This window comes from Manis pentadactyla, chromosome 3 (assembly GCF_030020395.1).
Source record: "Manis pentadactyla isolate mManPen7 chromosome 3, mManPen7.hap1, whole genome shotgun sequence".
Lineage (NCBI taxonomy): Eukaryota > Metazoa > Chordata > Mammalia > Pholidota > Manidae > Manis > Manis pentadactyla.
In genome coordinates, this window is record NC_080021.1 from 221,412,568 (window position 1) to 221,431,331 (window position 18,764).

At 57.0% G+C, this 18,764-nt stretch overlaps 2 protein-coding genes across 15 annotated transcripts in view; one reads left to right on the forward strand and one right to left on the reverse strand.

Moving 5' to 3' along the window:
- Nucleotides 1-17,316, reverse strand: part of PNPLA7 (patatin like phospholipase domain containing 7) — a 64,630-nt gene extending 47,314 nt beyond the window's left edge. For 9 of the 14 annotated variants that reach the window (XR_008996717.1, XR_005027806.2, XR_008996718.1 and 6 more), the window contains exons 1-13: nucleotides 17,205-17,316; nucleotides 16,034-16,083; nucleotides 14,419-14,493; nucleotides 14,155-14,248; nucleotides 13,722-13,801; nucleotides 12,342-12,433; nucleotides 12,037-12,177; nucleotides 11,376-11,535; nucleotides 10,003-10,083; nucleotides 2,583-2,711; nucleotides 2,094-2,174; nucleotides 1,145-1,271; nucleotides 284-424 (exon numbers count right to left, since the gene is read on the reverse strand). Coding sequence is in view for 10 of the 14 variants with exons in the window: in XM_057499277.1 (XP_057355260.1) it covers nucleotides 284-424; nucleotides 1,145-1,271; nucleotides 2,094-2,174; nucleotides 2,583-2,711; nucleotides 10,003-10,083; nucleotides 11,376-11,535; nucleotides 12,037-12,177; nucleotides 12,342-12,433; nucleotides 13,722-13,801; nucleotides 14,155-14,248; nucleotides 14,419-14,493; nucleotides 16,034-16,083; nucleotides 17,205-17,310 (1,357 nt within the window). In the remaining 4 variants the exon portion in view is untranslated. The other 5 variants (XM_057499276.1, XM_036900699.2, XM_036900702.2 and 2 more) reach the window with 5 other exon arrangements.
- Nucleotides 17,317-17,362: 46 nt separating this feature from the next.
- On the forward strand, nucleotides 17,363-17,994 carry MRPL41 (mitochondrial ribosomal protein L41). Its single transcript, XM_036900914.2, has one exon. The coding sequence runs from the start codon at nucleotides 17,475-17,477 to the stop codon at nucleotides 17,880-17,882; it is 408 nt and encodes a 135-aa protein (XP_036756809.2). The 5' UTR covers nucleotides 17,363-17,474; the 3' UTR covers nucleotides 17,883-17,994.
- Nucleotides 17,995-18,764: the final 770 nt, after the last annotated feature.

Below are 18,764 nucleotides of genomic sequence, written 5' to 3' on the forward strand. Positions count from 1 at the left end.
ATACAGATGGGCACAGCCCAGTGCAGGGGAAGGGAGGGCACTGGGGAGACAGTCCTGCAGGGGCAGGAGAGGGCACGCAGGGCCTGACCTGGCAGAGCATCGTGGACCTAGGAATTGGGGATCGCATGCAGAGGAGCCCACAGGATACTCAGGGCAGCAAGCCACCCACCACTGCCTCAAATCAAGAGCCAGCATGTGGGTGCAAGGTCCTCTGGGCACGAGGGCTCGCCCACCTCTAAATGCTCCAGCCTCAGGGAGCCATCTGGGGTGGAGAATCCTTTACCTGGTGGAGTGGGAGGGGCCTGGCCACCTGCCTGGGCCTTGCCGGGCTCATCTGAGATCTTGCGGACAGATGGCAGCGGAAAGGAGTGGCTTCTCTTCAGCAGAGGCCCGGAGGCTGCAGCGGAGCCGTCCCCATGGTCTGCTGGGTGGAGACGGATGTGAGGCAAGGCCTCCACTCCACGGGAGCCCAGGGACAGCCCTCGGCCAGGCCCTGCACACCTGCCCTCTCAGGCCACATCCTCCTCACCTGCTCCAGCATGAGCCGTCACCTGTGCCCCCCTGTCCAGGTGCGTGATGAGCGAATGCCAGGCTCAGATGCAGGCCCTGCTCTGCCCCCTTGGTAAGGTGGCCTGTGCCGGCTGGCCCCTGGCAAGGTAACACCTGCCCCAAGCTGAACTACCACTGTCCCTTCTCAGGCGCGATCTTTGTCAAGGTGGCCATGGGCGCACACCTGCCTCCTAGGAGCCCGGCAATCTTCAGTCCCCCACCTGTCCCTCAGGTAGATGAATTCAAAGCAACCTTCCAGGAGGGACCCCGAGTGCCTGTCTTTCCTGAATCACACGCAGCACCGGGTCAGACACCATTTACATAGAAACAGGTGGTGTGCCCACATCTGCCGTGCGTGTTCCACAACCACCCTGGAGATGACTCCCGGCTGAAAGGCCTCAATGGACATTTTCTTTCCCTAAATCTAGGTCCCTCTTGAGAGCTCAGAGCAGCACGCTCAGAACCTGCTTCCCAAATGGCTTTTCCCTGGGACCAAGTCCTTCTGCAGTGATGGGGAGATAGCTGGGAACAGAGGTGTGGCAGGGGCGGCGCAGGAGGGAAGGCGGCAGGCTGGGGTCATCCTGGGGTGCAGCACCTGGGCCGCAGGGCTCCCGGGGCCGTGCAGGGCTCTCCAGCCGCTCCTCGAGGCTGCAGCTTGCCTGTCGCTTGGCCTTTCCAGCAGCCACGCTGGCTACGGACACGAGCGGGATGGCCTGGCTCTCCTGGGATGAGAGAGGGAAATGGGGCTGCTGCAGGCGCCCTGGTGAGCCAGTGCTCTCAGTACCGGGCCCTGTGGAAAGGCCTCACTGCAGGGATGAGGGGGCGACGGCCCCCGGGGGCCCAGCCATGCGGGATGAGGGCAGATCTGGGTGGGCCCAGTCTGCCTTTCCCTGTGCAGCTCCAGCAAGTTTAAGTAATGGTCAGACTTGTCAGAAACCTCAACACTCTCCATGAAGATGAAAAACAATGTAGAAAACAAAAAGATACAGCCTAAAATATCAGCAAAGGCAGAGAGTAAAACCTAAAACATCATCAAAGCTAAGCAGGACGTTGAGGTAAATGCTTATGCTAAGGTTAAACATCTGGTCAGCGCTCAGGAGCCACAGGGACCAGGCAGACGGCAGTGACGGCAGTCTCCTCAGGGGCCCACAAGAACTCTGAGGTAGGAGCGCGTGCACCCCACCTCACGGCCATCAGCTCAACCCGCCCGGCTTCGACAGAAAGGAGGGGCAGCCACGGCAGTAACCCCAGCACCAGCAGGAAGGGGCTCTCCCCGCTGTGTGGCCAAGCCACAAAGGGGCTGGTGTGCTTCTGGGGCAAGGCAGCCAACGGAGCGGCTCTTGTGGATGGAACTGCGGGTGCCACAGGCCATTCGCAAAGGCTGCGAGTCTCAGCAGGCATGAACCCTGAGAAGAAGCCCATCCTCCCCGAAACCTGACTGATGGGAAAAGCTCTTTGCACGGGGCCCTGGGAGAATCTAACCCCACCATCACCCCTCAAAGCCCAGGGTCCCGATACCCAGCGATCAGGACACTGCCACTTACAGGGTTGAAGAGCTCCATGGTCAGGCCCAGGTAGTTGTGCAGTGCCATAAAGGTGACCCTCTGCAGCCGCACCATGATGATCTGTGGGGACAGGCCAGCTGTGCCATACTGAGCCCTCCTCAGGTCCTACCCGACAGCCCATGGCAGCCGCCTAAGATGCTGGTGTTAGGAGCATAAAGGGGCCTCTGCATTGTTTTGCAAGTCTTCTGTAAATCTAAAGTTACTTCAAAACAAGAAGTTGGATAATAAAAAACAATTCTTTGTGGGGATAATGGGAGATATAAAGACCTCTTTAAGGTCATTAATATTAATTTTTATTGTAAAATACGTATTACAAAATTATTTTTGTAATTGGACCACAGGCCAGTGATCTGCGCTGCTGGTGAAACTGACCCCAGTTGAGGCCACAAGGCTCTGGACCACCCAGGCAGCTCAGCATGCCGGGCCTGGGGGCCCCACCACCAGAGTTCAACCAAAGAAGCAACCCACCTGCACCACTCTCACCAGGGTTTCTGGGTATTTCTCAAAGACCCCTTGGAAAGCCACAGCTGGAAGCCGGAGGACAGTGGACGGGACGGCAGCACGGGCAGACACCGTCTTGTAGGCTGCAGCATGGCCCTGCGACGAGAGCTGTGGTCAGCCGCCCAAGTCCCTGCCAAGAACCGGGCGCCCGCTTCCCAGAGTGCGTGAGACACGAGCCCACATGGGCCTCCTGCAAGGCCCCTGGGAGGAAGCAGCCCGGCAGGACCCCCGCTGCTGAGCCTCGCCCTGCTGTGCAGGCCACAGGGCTTCGGGCTGGGCTCCAGAAGCAGATGGCCAAGGACAAGTGAGTGGCCTCTGCTCCTGCCCTCTGGGGCCCATCCATGCGTCACCCCAATGCAGGGACCTTCACCCCGAGTCCCGGCCCCACCCTCCTTCCCACCACTGGTTCCCAGCAACCACCCAGCTTTCTGTCCCGGCGGTTCTGCCTGTGTTGAAGTCACATGGAATCGAAACAGGGACTAGCTCCCTCTGCTGAGACAATGCTCACGGATTTGTCTTGCTGCTCGACTGCTAAGACCCAGTCTGTCTTACAGGTGCATTACAGTTCCTTTGTCCATCCAGCAGTTGATGGACATTTAGGTTGCTCCCAGGTTTGGGCAGCTATAAAGCTGCTCTAAATATTCATATACAGGGTTTTGTGTGAACATGGTTTTTGTTTCTGTTGCTCAACAACCAAGAGTGGGGCCTGTGGGTCATACAGCATATGCACCTTTACCCCATTTCCACGGTGGCCACACTCCACACTCCTGCCAGCCATGCATGCCACTGGGCAGCAGCCCCTTCTCACACTCTTCTCAGGGACTGTCAGCTTCTCCACAAAGTTGTTCACAATCTCCCCTTTCACGTCTTTCCCGTCTGTAAAAATGCCCTTTGTTTCTGATGGTGTTCTATGCCTCCTTTTTTCTTCACTGGTCTGGCTATAAGCTTCTCCGTTTTACTGCTGCTCCCCAGGGCCAGCTCTTGGGTCCACAGGTTTTCGATTGCTCTGCTCCCAATCTTGCTGACGTCTGCTCTTATCCCTTGGCTCTGTCTGCTTTGCTTTTTCATTTGCTCTTCCTAGTTTAAGACAGAAGCTTAGATCATTGATTTGGGACCTTTTCTTTTCTGACAAAAGCATTTTAGGTTATAAACTTTCCTCTATGCACTATTTTCGCTACACTCCACAAGTCTTGATAGGCTGTATTTTCATTTTCATTTAGTTTGAAATATTTTTCCCTGTAACTTCCCTTTGATCAATATTTTTTTACAGGTGTACTTTTAAATTACCAAATGTCATAATTTTTCTATATTTTCTCTCTGTTACTGGTTCCTAGTTTAATAACATAACCAGAGGACATACTTTGCAGGGTTTCAGTCCCTTGGAACTTTTTGGTGTCTGTCTGATGACTGAGAACATAGTATATCTCGTGAAGGCCCCACATGTACTTGAGAAGAAGGTGTTCTGGGTTGTTGGGTCCAGCGTCTCACAAACAGCCAAGGTGGTGACAGCATTGTGCAGACTGCCTGTCCCCTTGTCCCAGCGACTACAGAGAGGGAGCCAAAGTCCAACTGTAGCCGGGGGCATCTCTCCCCATCAGCACTGCAGGCTTCTGTCCCACCTCTGAGATCCCGCTGGTAGGTGGGCACACTTGGGACCATCACATCCTCGTGCTGACAGCTGTGGTGTCCTGGCAACAGCCCTTGGCCTGAGGCCTACTGTCTGATATCAAAGTTGCCCTCAGTGTTGTTATCATTTGAGTTCCATGGTATAACTTTTCCATCCTCTCACTTTTAATCTGTTTTCCTGTGTAAGTGGGTTTCATGGAGTCAGCATAGCTGGATCTTGGTGTTTCCATATCCAATCTGACCAGCTGTCATTTAATGTGTACTCAGTGCTGTCACTGCCACGCTGAGGTGTAGGCAGCCACTTTCTGGAGAATACTGATTTCCGCAGGTTATCAGGCTGGTTAGGTTCAGTCCACAAGTCCTGTCTCCCCACCCACGGGCACTGGGCCTCAGCGTCAGTGTTCTGTGTTCCGCAGGTGCTTTGCGCCATCCTGCACAGGTGCTGCTCAGGGCTTCGCCTGACAGCTGGACTGAGGGTGCTCACAGGCCGTGCTGCACTGCACCAGACTTGCCCTGAGGCTTGGAGAGGCTCACAGAAACTTGGGGGCCCACTTCTGTGGATGCCGCCTCCCTGCCCTGCCCACCCTCCAGCCCCCAGAAAGGCAGGTTCCCATCCGAGCTCTGGTTCCGGGACCATGCAGCTACTTGGGCAGAGCAGTGAGACAACAGGAAAGGCAGAGAACATGCCCCATGGGCTCCTGCTTGAGTGCCACCCGCCATCTCCCTGCCTTTATTTTCTGCGTCCTTGGTCCCTGCTTTTTGCATTTTGTCCAGAGCTTTCTGCTGTTATGAGCAGGAAAGAAGGACTATAAGGACATTGCCCTGCCACAGAAGAACAGGAACTCCATTTTGTTTTATTAAATAAATACATAAGTAAAAGATAAAATCTCCAATTCCTTCCTCTTTGAGAGCCAGAATGAAGAACCCTAATTAATCCCCGTCACCACATGCAAGGCCATGCAGACAAGACTCCAAACCAGGGGATGCCCAGCAACGCCCGGTCTCAGGACAGCAAACACTGTAAGGCCCATGTGGCAGGCACCCATTCCTGCCACACAGCCCTGCACGCAGAAACACTGGGCATTTGGCTCTGGGACTTCCATGGGAGCTCTGAGACTGCTGCACTTCATCTGCTCTGAATTCTGCCTGCTCACTTCAAATCCTTTTGAAAGAGGACCCCAAGGATCATGAGCACAGAGTCACCAGCTGGTGTCCAAGGATGGGATTCCAGGCTGGCTACAGCCCGCCTGCTCCCCTGTGCGCACTCTGTGCAGGGCGCCCTCCCCAGGATGTAAGGTAAGCACACCGCTACCCACGGGCCAGGCCCACAAGGGCAGGGAGGGCAAGAGCACTTTGCAGCTGCTGCTGTAAAGGCAGTGACTTGTTTTACTTTGAAAGTGACTTGTTTCTTAGCCAGAAAAGAGACTCCCTCCACCCCACCACCTAAAATCAACAGCCTATGAAAACCAGAGGAAGAGGCTGCACCGTAGGGCTGCAGCAAGGCCCAGGCACAGACCCAGACTCCTCGCGCTGGCTGGGTTTCCCAAACACGCTGCACCACAGCCAGGAGCCACCCTACAGATATGCGGCCCACCAGCCCAACTGCACAGAGGCGCTGCACACTGACAGCCACCGACAAGAGGCAGTCATGACAGACCCCACGGTGCAGCTCAGATAAGCAGAGAAAACGTGCACACTGCAGAGAAGACAGACCGCCTGGGCCCGCATGGCAACCAGAGCCCTGAGGCAGGGCGGGCGCCCTCGCGCTGACCACACATGTGCTGCTGGGGGTGTCTGCGTGCTTCATGACAGCCTTGTCGAATTAAAACAATAGGGGAGGGGATTGGGGGAAGGTGGGCAAGGGGTGAACCTCCAGGTATGAGGTAGGCGCATCGTGGGATGTCAGGTGTGGCACCCAGACTGCAGCTGGCACTGCTGTGCGGTCACAGAAAGCGGCTCTCGGCCCAAGGAGACTCTTATCTGTGAGGTGATGGGTTATCTAGACCCACTGTGGTAATGATTTTGCAGTAAATGTAAACCAAACCATCACGCTGTAACCTCTTAACTTACAAGTGACACATGTCAATTATTTCTCAAAACTGGAAAATAATAACTACCTCAACGCCAAAAGAATAAGTTGTTACTTCAGTTGAAAACATAACAATACTAAAGCCCACCTCCCATTAAAAATGGTTTTCTGAAGTTAATGGTTTGTCTCCATTCCCTCATGGTACACGCTCCCCTCTGCTCCACTGAGAAGATACAAACCCCAGGATGAAGATAAACACCAAGAGCAGACAGGTCGTGTCAACAGCACTCTGGGGGATTAGCAGCGGGCAGAGCTGAGGGCATGTCTATTGAGAAATCCTGTCCCCATGGGGGAGCTGCTGACCGCCGCACCCTGAAGCTGGCCTCGGGTGTCCCACACAGTGAGGCAGACACGTCTGTCTGCCTGCCATGCACAGCCAAGGGCCGGGTGCCAACTCACACTTGCACCGGGGTAGGGGTACCCCAGACTCCCTCCCTGACTCCAAGCCAATCCCATGACAGCAGGGTATTGGTGGGCTCCTCTCTGGGACTCTGCCCTACAGAAAAGTTCCATGGACACTGGCCTGTGGGCCCCAATCTGCCTTCCTACAAGGAGCTGCCAGGGACAAGCCCTACACACATGAGCACAGAGACAGCTTCCAAGGAGCTCATGCTGTTTTTCTTTTTATAATAAACACATATAACCATGGCTTGAATGAAGGTAGAACACATTTCCAGCAATCCAGATTACCTAATGCCTCCCCTCGGCCCAAAACAACCCAGCCCTGAGCAGTAACACTCACCTGTCCCTGCCAGAGAGCAGGCAAACCACAGCCCAAGGCCCAAATCCCAGCCACCTTCTGTGCTGGCAAACAGAGCTTTGCTGGAACACCACCAGATGCTCATTTACACCAGGAAGGCTGCAGCACAGCCTAACACGGTGGCCACCTGGCACTGTGGGAGTTGTTGACCACGACTCTCACGCACTGGCCTCGCTTGCGCCTGGCCTCCAGCTCCATGATATGTCTGGCGGCCCCTCTACACTGCTGTGCAGGCGGGTCTGCTGCAGATTTCACCCGCACATCCATGGACCGCTGGGACGGGAGAGGGCCAGATCAGAAAGACGGAGGCCAAAATAAACAGAGAAGGGAAACTGAGCAGAGCCAGAGTTGACGCAGGGAGCAAATGAAAGCCTCAATTTACTTCGCCCATGCAAAAAGAACAAGATATATATATTTTTTAATTTGGAGGGGGGAAAAAGAGCTCTTAAAATAAACATGATGACAGAAATTAGAAATTCAATGGCAAGTTTGGAAAATAAAGTTGAAGAAATCTAGGAAGCATAACGAAATGATAAAAGTAGTGTAGAATAGAGACAATTCTAGGTTTGTAAGATCTCAAAACTATTTCTGCCCCTGCCCCACAGTGAACAAGCCAACCCAAGGCCCTGCTCAGGGGGAAGAGAGGCCCCAGGGCAAGGGGCAGGGGCTTCGACAGGCACAAGAGGATGGGGCTTGGGGGCTTCTCCCCAGGTCACAAGCACAGGTCAGGGCGTCAGTGCACAATATGTGTGGGAAAGAGGTGACTCAAAAGTGAGGCACCTGCTAACTGCAGGGAGATGCGAAGGGGCTCACGGGCACCGGCTCACAGGCTCCGTGGTGAACCAGGTCCAGAGGCGGAGCTGCACGGCAGGTGTGCAGCCACCTGGGCCATCAAGAAGCCTTCGCACCTGGACAGGAACTCAGCAGGGGTCAGAAAGGGGAGAGCCCCAAAGACCCAGAGGCAGCCTGCCCACAGGAACCTCAAAGGGCCAGCAGCAGGCAGCAGCTTCCCTGGGGAAGGGGCAGGAAGGCAAGCAACTGCAGTTCACAAGACATCAAAGATGTATTTTCCAGTATGTCTTACTTATTTTCATAAGAATTAAACTTTTTAAGAAATGAAAAACACAAATGTCTGGGGAGGCAAAATGATGTCCTTCCAAATAGTCAAATAATCACAATGTCTGTAGAATTCTTTCTCCCAGATGTCACCCCCATTTTCTTTTCCCATCCACTCAAGGAGGCGGGCTCCTGCCCCCGGAGAGGGTGTGTTGATGGGCAGGCCAGCTCCCAGCTAGCTCGGGGAGCTGTAAGGAACAAGGTCAGCCCGAATCCCACAACAGGGTCAGGGTTGGCTACAGAAACAGACATAACAGCCCCAGGCCCGCCCTGGCCTGTGCTCAAGTCATTCTTTGGTTAAACCAGCGAAGGCAGCGAGGGCTGAAGAGTCACGTGACCCCGACTTACCTACATGCAGACTGACAGCCGGTCTAGACCTCCTGGCTTCCGCAGGCCACAGTGCACCTGACAGATCCAGGGGCATGCCAGCCAGGGCCACTCAGACCCAGGCTCTGCACACAGGCCAGGTACCCTCTCCCAGCACAACGCTCCAGGCAGGGCTGCCTCGGGGCCGAGCACCAGCCTTTCAAAACAGGTCAGTCTTGCTCAGAGGAGGTGGTGTCCCTCTCAGCCCTGGCCAAGCATCTTGTGAAGGCACACTGGGTCCCAGGAACAGAACACAACACCAGAGTCCCAACCGTGCCTCCACCTCAGGCCCCAAAACCCCTCGGTGCACATCTATGCTGGCCTGGGGGCAGGGCAAGCACACTGGACACCCCCAAAGTGTTTGGAGCTGGTCGTGCACAATGACTGAGGGCTGGGTCAGAGGACACAGCCGGGGGCGCCATCTGTCTGAGAGTCACCTGAGAACCTAGACCCCTGCCTTGCACACCTGCACCTTGCCAAGGCTCTGCAGCCTCTGGAGACCCCACCATGCAATGTCTGCAGAAGCAGCTGCACACTGCCTCAAGACACAGTCAGACAGGAAAGAAAAGGCTGACCTCAAAGCATGAGGTTAAAACCAAATGCACCTTTTGAGTCCCACAGGCCGTGCATTTATCAAAACTCAGCTCATGTGCACTTGAGATTCGTTTCACTGTGTGTAGATTTACTCAGAAGAAAATTAAACAAATGTTAAGTTCTAGTTAGGAGGGAGGGAACAGGGCACATGGAACAGAGGCTTTTTGTAGCTGGTGGTGGGACAGCCAGTAAAAATCTTTACTATTCTGTCTACTTTTGAATACGTTGGAAACATTCCATAATAAGAAGTTTAAAAATCATAAAATAATAAAAGACATTGTTTTTCAGTTGGGCTAGTAAAGAACAAGCATTAGATGGCTCCCTAATTGGTGGGGGTGAAACCAGCACCCTCCTGGGTGGCTGGGCTCAGCCAGGGTGGCGGGGCCGGGAGGGGCATTCCCCGAGGACCTGTCCCACAGGCTGGTCTTCACATACAGGTAACAGGGTTCACACAAGACCATTCACCACCACAGTGAATAGCCAAAGATTGGGAACAGAGAGAGTCATACTGGCACAAAAGAGCCACAAGGAGCTCCCTCTGGGAAGGGGCCTCGGGGCCCGAAGGATGGGAGGAGCCGTTTCCCCTACACACACTCTGCGCCTTCTGAGCCTTGGACCATGTACATGCATCATCATTTGACAACCATTTAAAACAGCCAAAACCCGTAAGCAAACACCCAACTCATAAACCCAAAGTCAGAGGCACCCGCTCGCACCCCACCCCTGACCTGCCATGGGTCCCTCCCACAGTGGACCAGCCCCACGTCGCTGCGGAGAACTGGCCCTGGCACTGAGGGACCTGCTGTGCGGGTGAGCCTGGGACCCAGGGGACTCACGGTGATGACGTCCAGGATGCTGAGGAGGCTGTGGACGCTGTCCCCGGCTAGCACCTCTTTGACTGCCACCTCGGTGCCGTCCTGCACTTGGGAAGCAGAGCACCATTGCCTGAGGAGACAGCTGGGCCAACATGCCCCACCACCACTGTCCATGAGGGGAGAGGGCTGCACCCTCACCAACTTGGGGAGAGGACGGGGTGACAACCTCAAAAGCAGAGGCCAGAGAAAGTGAGGGTGAGTAAGGGGAGTGAGCAAAACCATCAGGCACAGCCGTGCAGCCACGCTGGTCCTCAGCAGGAAAGCTAGGCTGAGTCGCAGAACCCGAGCGAATGTGCTGGCCAGACCAGAGGGCTGTAAGGACCACGTGCCATTGTTACTGGTATACAGAATAGCATTTTGATGTATTTCTCCACTGGGTTAAAGAAAAAGAAGACCATGCTAATGACTTAACACAGGAAGCTCACCTCTGCTGGCCCAGGAAAGCCCTTTCTGAACTTATGCAGACTTGACCCTGGTCACCCATCCTGAGCCCTTCTGCCTGGCCCTTTTGGGGAAAGCCCAGTGGCAGGACTACAGTCCTGAACACTGAGAGCCCCAACAAGAGGAGACTGGACAGGGCCATTTCCTTTCTCATCGCCCTGTCCAGTCCAGATGTGCACAAAGCTGCATGTATGAGAACGGCCTAGACACCGAGGGCACTGTCAGGCCCCCCCCACTCTGGCAGGTGGGAACTTCTGCAAGGTCAGGGGGCAACCCTGTGCAGCCTGGAGTTCACTTTGAACAGACGGTGGGAAGCCTAGGTAGGTCACACTCCACTGGGCAAGTAAACGCACCCACCCTCCTGGAAAGCAGCTAGACCTTGGTTGGTTAGGCTTGGAGGTCACTCCTGACAACTGAGATTCAGGGTAAAAGTTAACAGAGGCAGGAACCTCTTGGCTTCCAGATGAATTAATACTTCAATTGTTTTCTTAGAGTTACAGTGATTTATAATCTGAAACCTGAAAATAAGGTAAGGGTGCAACTCATCATGGCAGATCAATACAGAGGGGTGTCCTGAGGAAGTGGGAGAGACATTTCAAAATGCTTATGCTGTATCTGGTGAAATGCAGAAATGAAGCCACTAAATGCTACTGAGCCTGAGCTGGCTGATTGACAGGCATACGCGGGTGTGAGAGTGACAGGTGATGACCAACATCAACAGGGCAGCTGGGCGGCAGTGTCAGGACCAAGGCCTTTCTACCCAAAGAAGTGCAGGGTGAAGGCATGCACTCCCCCACGGGGTGCACTGGGAACGTAAGGTGCCAGGCCTCCACGTGACAGCCCAGCAGACCCCTGCCCTGGCCAACTGGCCGGCATGCAGGCCTCACTCTCACCGCATCCTGGATGCAGACGTCCAGCTGCCCATCCTGCACCACGTAGATGCTGGTGTCAGGCTCCCCCGGCCGGAAGACATGCTCCCCTTCGAGCAGCTGCACGAAGACCATGTGTTTGCAAAGTTCCAGGAACAGCGGCTTCTCAAAGTGACCCAGGACCCTGCAGGAAGCAGAGCACGAGTGGGATACTTCCTGGGGTAAGGAGCAGCGGCCTCTGAAAGTGGCTGAGGGAGACAGGCGGCCCCACTGGCCAGTGGGCAGAGCTGGTGCTCCCATAGCTGCAGCGTCCCAGTCACTGCTGGGACAGAAGCCTGCACCCTGGTAATGCCCCTCAGTTGCCTTCCCATCAGCTCAAAGAATGAGGAGTCGGGGCTGAGAGCCTACACCGCGCAGAACCAATGGCAGGTACAGAAGGGCCCTCCCAGGACCACAAGGTGCTGCCAGGAAGAGGAAGGGCGTTTCCAGGGAGGGACAGAGAGGCACCCAGCTACAAAGTCCTATGCATCATCTGCCTTCCTCCTGAAGACGAAAGTGCCGACAAGCAAGTGAACACAGACAACAGCGCTCCGGCTCCGGTAGCCGAAGCCTTGCCGACAGTCAGTGGCCACAGGAAACGGAGCCTTCCCAGTCCCCAGCGGACCTCCCGGACATTCGGGCTCACCGAACGTTTTTCAGCATGTACAGAACTTCTGACAGCAAGTGGGAGTTCTTCACATCAAACTCTGTGAGGTCGGCCTCCAACACGGAGGGTGGGGGCTCCTTTGGCTGCAGGGTGGGGTACTCCTTCTTGAAGCGCAGAATCCTACAAAGCAGACACACACCCTGAAGCAGAAGCCTGAGGGGTTCAAGCCCACGGCGTGAGCTGTGACCCGAGGCGGGAAGCCATGGGCAGCAGCCATGCCCAGCAGGCCCCAGTGCCGGGGAGAGCGTCCAGGATGCAATATGGTCCAAGGGCACCCCCAATACCTCTTGGCCAAGGAGAGCACCTTGGTCCTCTTCCGCATGCGCTGCCGGGACGCAGCTGTGTTCCCAACTAGCGTGTGGGGCAGCGTGGTCACCTGCACAGGGGTAGGGGAGGTCCGGGTGAGAACCCTGTGCCCGGCTGGGCTCAGCACTCAGTCCTTGCATCAGCTCTGGGGTTCGCCTGCCTCGCCCACCCCACCTGCCCAATGCAGAACGCCCTGCCTGCTGACGCAGCACATGACCATCTCCCCAGAGGGCCGGCGCCCCCAGAGCTCCAAATCCTCCAGCTAGGTGCTCTCTGCCTGCAGGCTGATGCTGCTCCGCCTCCCTCACGCTATGGCAGCCCCTTCCCACAGCCCTTGAAAAGCCCTCCCCACCTCCCCACCTATGACCTGAGGCCCTGCACGCTCTTCGCCCCTTCCCATCGTCAAGGCCAACCCAACCACTGAACAGGGTGGGTTGGGGCTGCAGTGCCCAGCCCTCAGCCTGGAAATCGGCAGGCAGTCACTGCCCCTCAGCTCCCTGAACTGTGTCTGTCCATGTTGTATGGGCACCACTCCTTCCCTCCCTGAGGCCCGGCACCACTGGACCACACTCCTGACCTTGAGGCCCAAGCCCAGCACGCCAGCACACAAGCCTCAGTGGGACTGCTGGTGGACGGCCCCCAGCCAGCCACACAGGCTCCTCCAAGACCCGCTGGGCCCGCCCCATGTGGCCCTGCTGTAGGCCACGAGGCAGCCCGCACTCGCCAGGCCAGCCCCAGACAGAGCAGGTGCACAGAGCTCAGGGCCTTGGCCGGGTGGCCCAGCCTAGCTGACGCCTGATGCTGACAAGAAAGAAGCCCCACATGAGGACACCCATGTGCCTCCTCTTCTAATGTTGCGGGTTTTCTACAAAGAACATGAATCAATAGCAAAACCAGAGAAAAGCAACAAACAGAGGCTGTTTTAGAATAAGCCTCTGGGAGGTCTGCTGAGTGCTTCCTACCCACAGGTGGTGGCAGAGGGCTGAGGAGCCAAGACAGACTGGTAGGAGCCTGACACTGAAAGGGAGGCCTCGTGGTCTCCAAATCCAAACAGCATCACCAGTCTCAGCCCTGGAGGTGGGACCTCAAGTCCGATGCCCCAGGATGTCCCTGGAAGGGGCCGTAAGACAAACATCCACCTCACAGGCCCAGTGGGGACTTTGGCTCCCCACACTTGCCAGAGCCGTCTTGAAAGCTCAACCCAGCCCTGCCCCACCCCAGCCCTCCCTGCAGGCAGCTAGGTTGGAGGCCTCGAGGATGAGCAGGCCTGGGCGCTGCGGGAGGAGAGCATGCATGCCACGGGCTCCCAGGTCCATACCACAGGCACCCACAGGAAGGGCGCCTCCAGCACAAGTCACCTTCCTCATGATTTTGCGGCCATAAAACATCACTTTGTCTCTCTTCCGGAACCTGTACTGAGGAGCGGGCTGCACTTGTCCTGCAAGGAGAGCAAAAGGGTGGCCTGAGGCACAGCCAGGACCCTGTGAGGACTCTGCCCCGCTGCTGAGTCCCACTGCGTGTGGGAAGGGCAGCGCCTCACAGGGTTATGACACACGCTCAGCAAACGGGAAGCACCTCTCCTCACTGGGGCCTTGCTGGGAATCAAGCCAGGAAAGCTCAGAACAGACTCAAATTCCATGGACCCAATACGCACAGCCTCAGCCTGAACAGGCCAGTAATTTCCAACAAAAGCCAGCATGAACTTGAGGGGCTCGAAATGCATGGCAAGTCGCCCAGACCTCCCTGGGCCTCGTCCTCCCCCTGGAGACAAGTCTGAAGCAGGATACTCACGGGATCGGTTAACCTTTCTGTGCACAAAAAAGACAGTGATGCCAAGCAGGGCCAGAGCCAGGGCCAGGAGGGCTCCAACTGCAATCCCCATCAGCTGGGTGAAGGTGCAGACAGCACCCGTCAGCAAGGCCACCAGGGAGTCCCTCCCCCGAGCCCCCCAGCGCCCCCAGCATGGGCCAGGCATGAACGGGCCAGGGGCAGCCTGGGCTCAAACAGGCCATAGGTCCCAGGGCCCGCCCATCATGTGGGAGCACCAGTGGTTACCATGGTGGACTGTGAATGCTGCTCTGTCAACTGCAGCGCCCAGGATCCTAGGGTGGCATCCAGAGAGAAGCCAGCCTGCAGAAGGACACTGGGTCAGGAAGGGCCAGGGTGGGCGTGGCCCAGCCTCCCAGGGCAGAAGAGCTGCAGGTCAGGGAGGAAGTCAGCAGCCCCAGGGACCTCCAGAAGGAAGCACCTTCAGGCCGCTGAGGCCCGTCTCAAGCACACCTGCTCAGGGCACAGAGCCCCACCTCTCAGCCACCCTTGGGGTGGTCAGCGGGGCCAGCACTGCTGTGTGGACAACAAATGCTCTGGGCTTCATCAGTGCATCAGAACCCTAGACCCTCAGCTCTCCAGCTCCTCAAGATTCAAGTCCAGAGGAGGTGGCCGGCTGGCCACAGAGGTGCCAAGGCCTCTTTTAGTTCCCTCTGATCCCCAACAGGACCACGGACTGCCAGCCCCAGCGCACGCATTAGCCTCCCACGGGCAGTGCTGAGAAACCTCAAGAAACCATCTGGGTTTTGAGAACATTAATACCAGCTCACAGCAGAGAAGGGCTGCGTGCCTGCTCCCCTACCGCCTCCCAAGGAAGAAGTTCACAGGGGCCTCAGAAGTCCAGACCAGAGGGAAGGAGGGAGGCAGGGAGGGAAGAGGGAAGGGTAAGCACGGGGTGGTGCGTGGGCAGACGCTGGGGCCGCTCACACGGACACGCTGGCTCACTTCCCAAGATGAAGTGGGAAGACCGGCCGGCCAACACACAGCCACGCCCCTTCCCGTGGTGCCCCGCAGCGCCCCCCAGCGGCCAGGAGCAGGCTGGGGCGGGGCACTCGTTGATCCTCTCAGGTTTCCACACAAGCGCCAGGGACCAAAGCGCTGCCCCACCCTCCAGAGAGCCGGGGTCAGACACGGCACTGATGCCAGAAAAGGAGACCGAACAGCGTCTGGAAAAGTTGCTCAAAAGCAGACTGTTGCATCAAGACAGAATGAATGAGTGATCAGAAAACTCAACCCTTTCAGGCGGCAGATGGAAGCAGCAGGGCTCTCGGCTCTGGAGCTGGGATACCCAACTACTCCTGGCCCAGACCACGTGCTCAGCTCTGGGGAACATCAACAGTCGGCGGCACAAGAGCAACAGCGACCGCGTCTTCCCCTAAGTGTGTCCCTCAGAGCTCAACTGCCATGCTGGGGATGGCCAGGGCTATGCAAGGAAGCGTCACACGATGTTTCATAACCCATTTGCTCAATCTGCTGTGTGTGGGCATCGCACTTCCCTAGCTGTTCACCGTTGTTTCAATGCATCTAATTTTCTGGGTTAGGAATAAAGGCCTTAGTGATACAGCTACAGATGTTCCACTGAGGAAAAGTTGCTGCGTCAAAACAAGCAGGCGGAGTCCCAAGTGGAGGCAGGAATAGAGAAGTGTGACGTCAGGGGAAGGAGAGGCAGGGCTCCAGCTCCAACAAGGCGCCAGAAGAGCCCAAGTTGCCACTCCCACGTTCAGGAGGCTTCCAGGGGCTGCCGCCAGAGCAGATGCTAAAAGCGCCCTTTCTCCTGGTCCAGAAATGCGCCCAGTGGAGATTCTAAGGCTCTGGTTCATCCCTGGAGTCCTCAGTTCCATACCTCCGCGTCAGCATCCTCCTCTTGCTCCATGGCTAAAAACAAAAGACAGCCTAGGTGAAACGCAATAAGCCGGCTCAAATAAGGGCAGGTGCCCAGCCCTCAGGCTCACAGGCAGAGCGCTGCTTTCTGCCTTGTGCCCTGGGATGCTTTCCAGGGTAAACTGCATTTCCATTGGAGGAAAATGCTGATGGAAAACTGTTCCCTGTCTGGGAACAGCCCTCACAGGACTGTCCAGGAAACCAGGACCACAGCCAAGCCCCCAGCTCCTCTCCCAGGCTGTCAGGGCACGTGTGCGCAGCCCACAGCAGTTGGGACCTCCCTGCAGGGGAAGGGGCAAGAGCTGGACAGGATGGGGCCTCAGGCTGGACAGAGCCTCCCTTGTGGCTGGTACCAGGGGATTCCCATCCAGGGTAGCTGGGCCCTCAAGGTGGATGTGTTGGTCCAGGGGACAATGAACGTAGGACCAGCCTTTGCTCGCCTGACCTCTGGTGAGGAGGAGCCAGGTCTGGGGCCTTCACCCTGCGATTCCCAAGCCCCCTAGAAAGCCAAAGCAAAGGAGGGTCTCTCTCTTCCAAAATCCCACCCAGAAAATCCAGGAGAAGGCAAGCTCAGGGTCAGTGCATTTGCTCGCAGTCCAATGTCCCGTGTCCCTGGCCCACGTGGGAAACCCTGCCTTCCCAGATGAGACCCAAGGGCCAGCAATACCTCAGCTGACCAGGCCAGTCTCCCCACGCCCCCAGGTTTGTGGTGGGTGGGGCTCACTGCTCCCCCACACCGGCTACGCAGGGCCCGCTCCTCCGACTGGGTCAGCACACGGCCAGAGGGCAGGCCACCCGGTGCGAGACAGCCGGGGGCTGCAGGGCGGGGTACGGCGGGATTGGAGGTGTCAGGCTCAGAGGGCCTCCAGAGCTTGCGGGCCTCTGGGTCGGGGTCAGGGGCCACTGGAGTCAGGGGGCCGCTGAGGCGGGGCCGTCAGACTGTCCAGGGGTTAATGTCCGGGGCCCGAGGGGACGCGGCTCCGGTTTCCACAGGCGGTCACCGTGCAGCGCAGGGCCGGGCGGGCCTGGGGCGGTGTTCCTTCGGGCGCGGGTTTGGAAGCTGATGGCTCCCCCTTCCCACAGGGACCGGCGCCCCGGGCCTTGCAACACCGGGAAACTCAGCGTCAACTCACCGAGACCGCGCGCGCCCGACGCCCGCGCTCCCGTCACCCTACCTCGACGCCCCGCCCCCGGCCCGCCCCAGAGGCCCCGCCCTCTAGCAAGGCCGAGGCTGCTCATTGGACCCGAAGCAGCCAATCGGAGATGCTCTTCCTGCGGTGCGAAGGCCTCGAGCGCCGGAAGTTGTGCTGGCCGCCGGAAGCCTCTGTGGGAGCAGCGAAGGGATCCGGTTCTTTGCAGCCCGTGGTTTGTGTTGGGGTCGGGGGCGCTCGCGTCTGCAAGGCATGGGCCTCCTGAGTGGGGCCGTTCGAGCCCTGATGCGGGGCGCTGACCGGATGAGCAAGTGGACCAGCAAGCGCGGCCCTCGCACCTTCTGCAAGAGCCGCGGCGCCAAGGGCACCGGAGTCCGAGCGCTCGACGGAACGTTCGTGCAGGTCAAGGAGATGGTCCCGGAGCTGGTGGTGCCCGAGCTGGCCGGCTTCAGGCTCAAGCCCTACGTGAACTACCGCGCCCCGGCGGGCACGGACACACCCCTGACGGCCCGGCAGCTCTTCCAGGAAGCTGCGGCGCCCGCTGTCGCGAAGGACTTCGAGAACGGCACCTTTGACCCCGAGCACCTGGAGAAGTACGGCTTTGAGCCCACCCAGGAAGGCAAGCTCTTCCAGCTGTACCCCAAGAACTTCCCGCGCTAAGAGCGGGGCAGCCGAGGCCTGCGCCCGCCCGGCTCCGCCTACCGCCGTCCCGGGCGTGGGCCGGGGAGGCGCTTCTCTCAGTCCGGTGCCATTAAAGACCCTGGTTACCGTGCATTTGTTTTTGGCGTTTGGTCATTGCCCAACGAAAGCATAGAGCGGAAGAGCTGAGGGAGTAGGGACCTAGGCGGATTCTCGGGGACATCCCTTCCGTGCCCTGTGAAGCTCTGGAAGCAGGCGGCTTCCCGACCGGAAGGTCCTGGGAAGTGGGCCAGCGGGAAGAACATCACTCAGCAGCTTGCGGGAGGTAGGGAATATACAAGGCAGATGGTGCCACATGATTAATTCAGCCACCAGATTCTTTCCCAAGCCATAGCCAGGAAGCATATCCTTCATAGGTTCAAAGCAACTACGTTTGAGGGGGCAGGTGAAAGAAACTGCCCCTCTTGGGCAGACCTAAATGTGAGGCTGTAACAGGAAGTTGATGCCCAAGCTCGGGTTTCTCTAGTATGTTTCGGGGTGCCTTTTTCAGCACGTAGTCCATCACATTTTATGTATTCTGTTTAATATTTAATTGATCCTTAAGTTAAATAACCGAACATAAACTTTAAAGGAGGGTCCAATATTACAGAAATAAATGGACTACCAGCTGAGGATTGATTATTCCAGCACAGAATAACTTCTCATAACACATTCTGATCTACATTGGCATGTTGCGTTTTACTACCAGAAAACAAGAAGGCAAAGATGAGAACCTTGTTTTCTGACTCTGGACACCTATGTGTGATGTTAGCAGGTGGTGAGGATTGGCCTGTTTCTTCAAAGGCCAAAATGAACTCATCTGTGGGAGTGAGACAAGTCACACACCCTTCAAGCTCCAAGAGT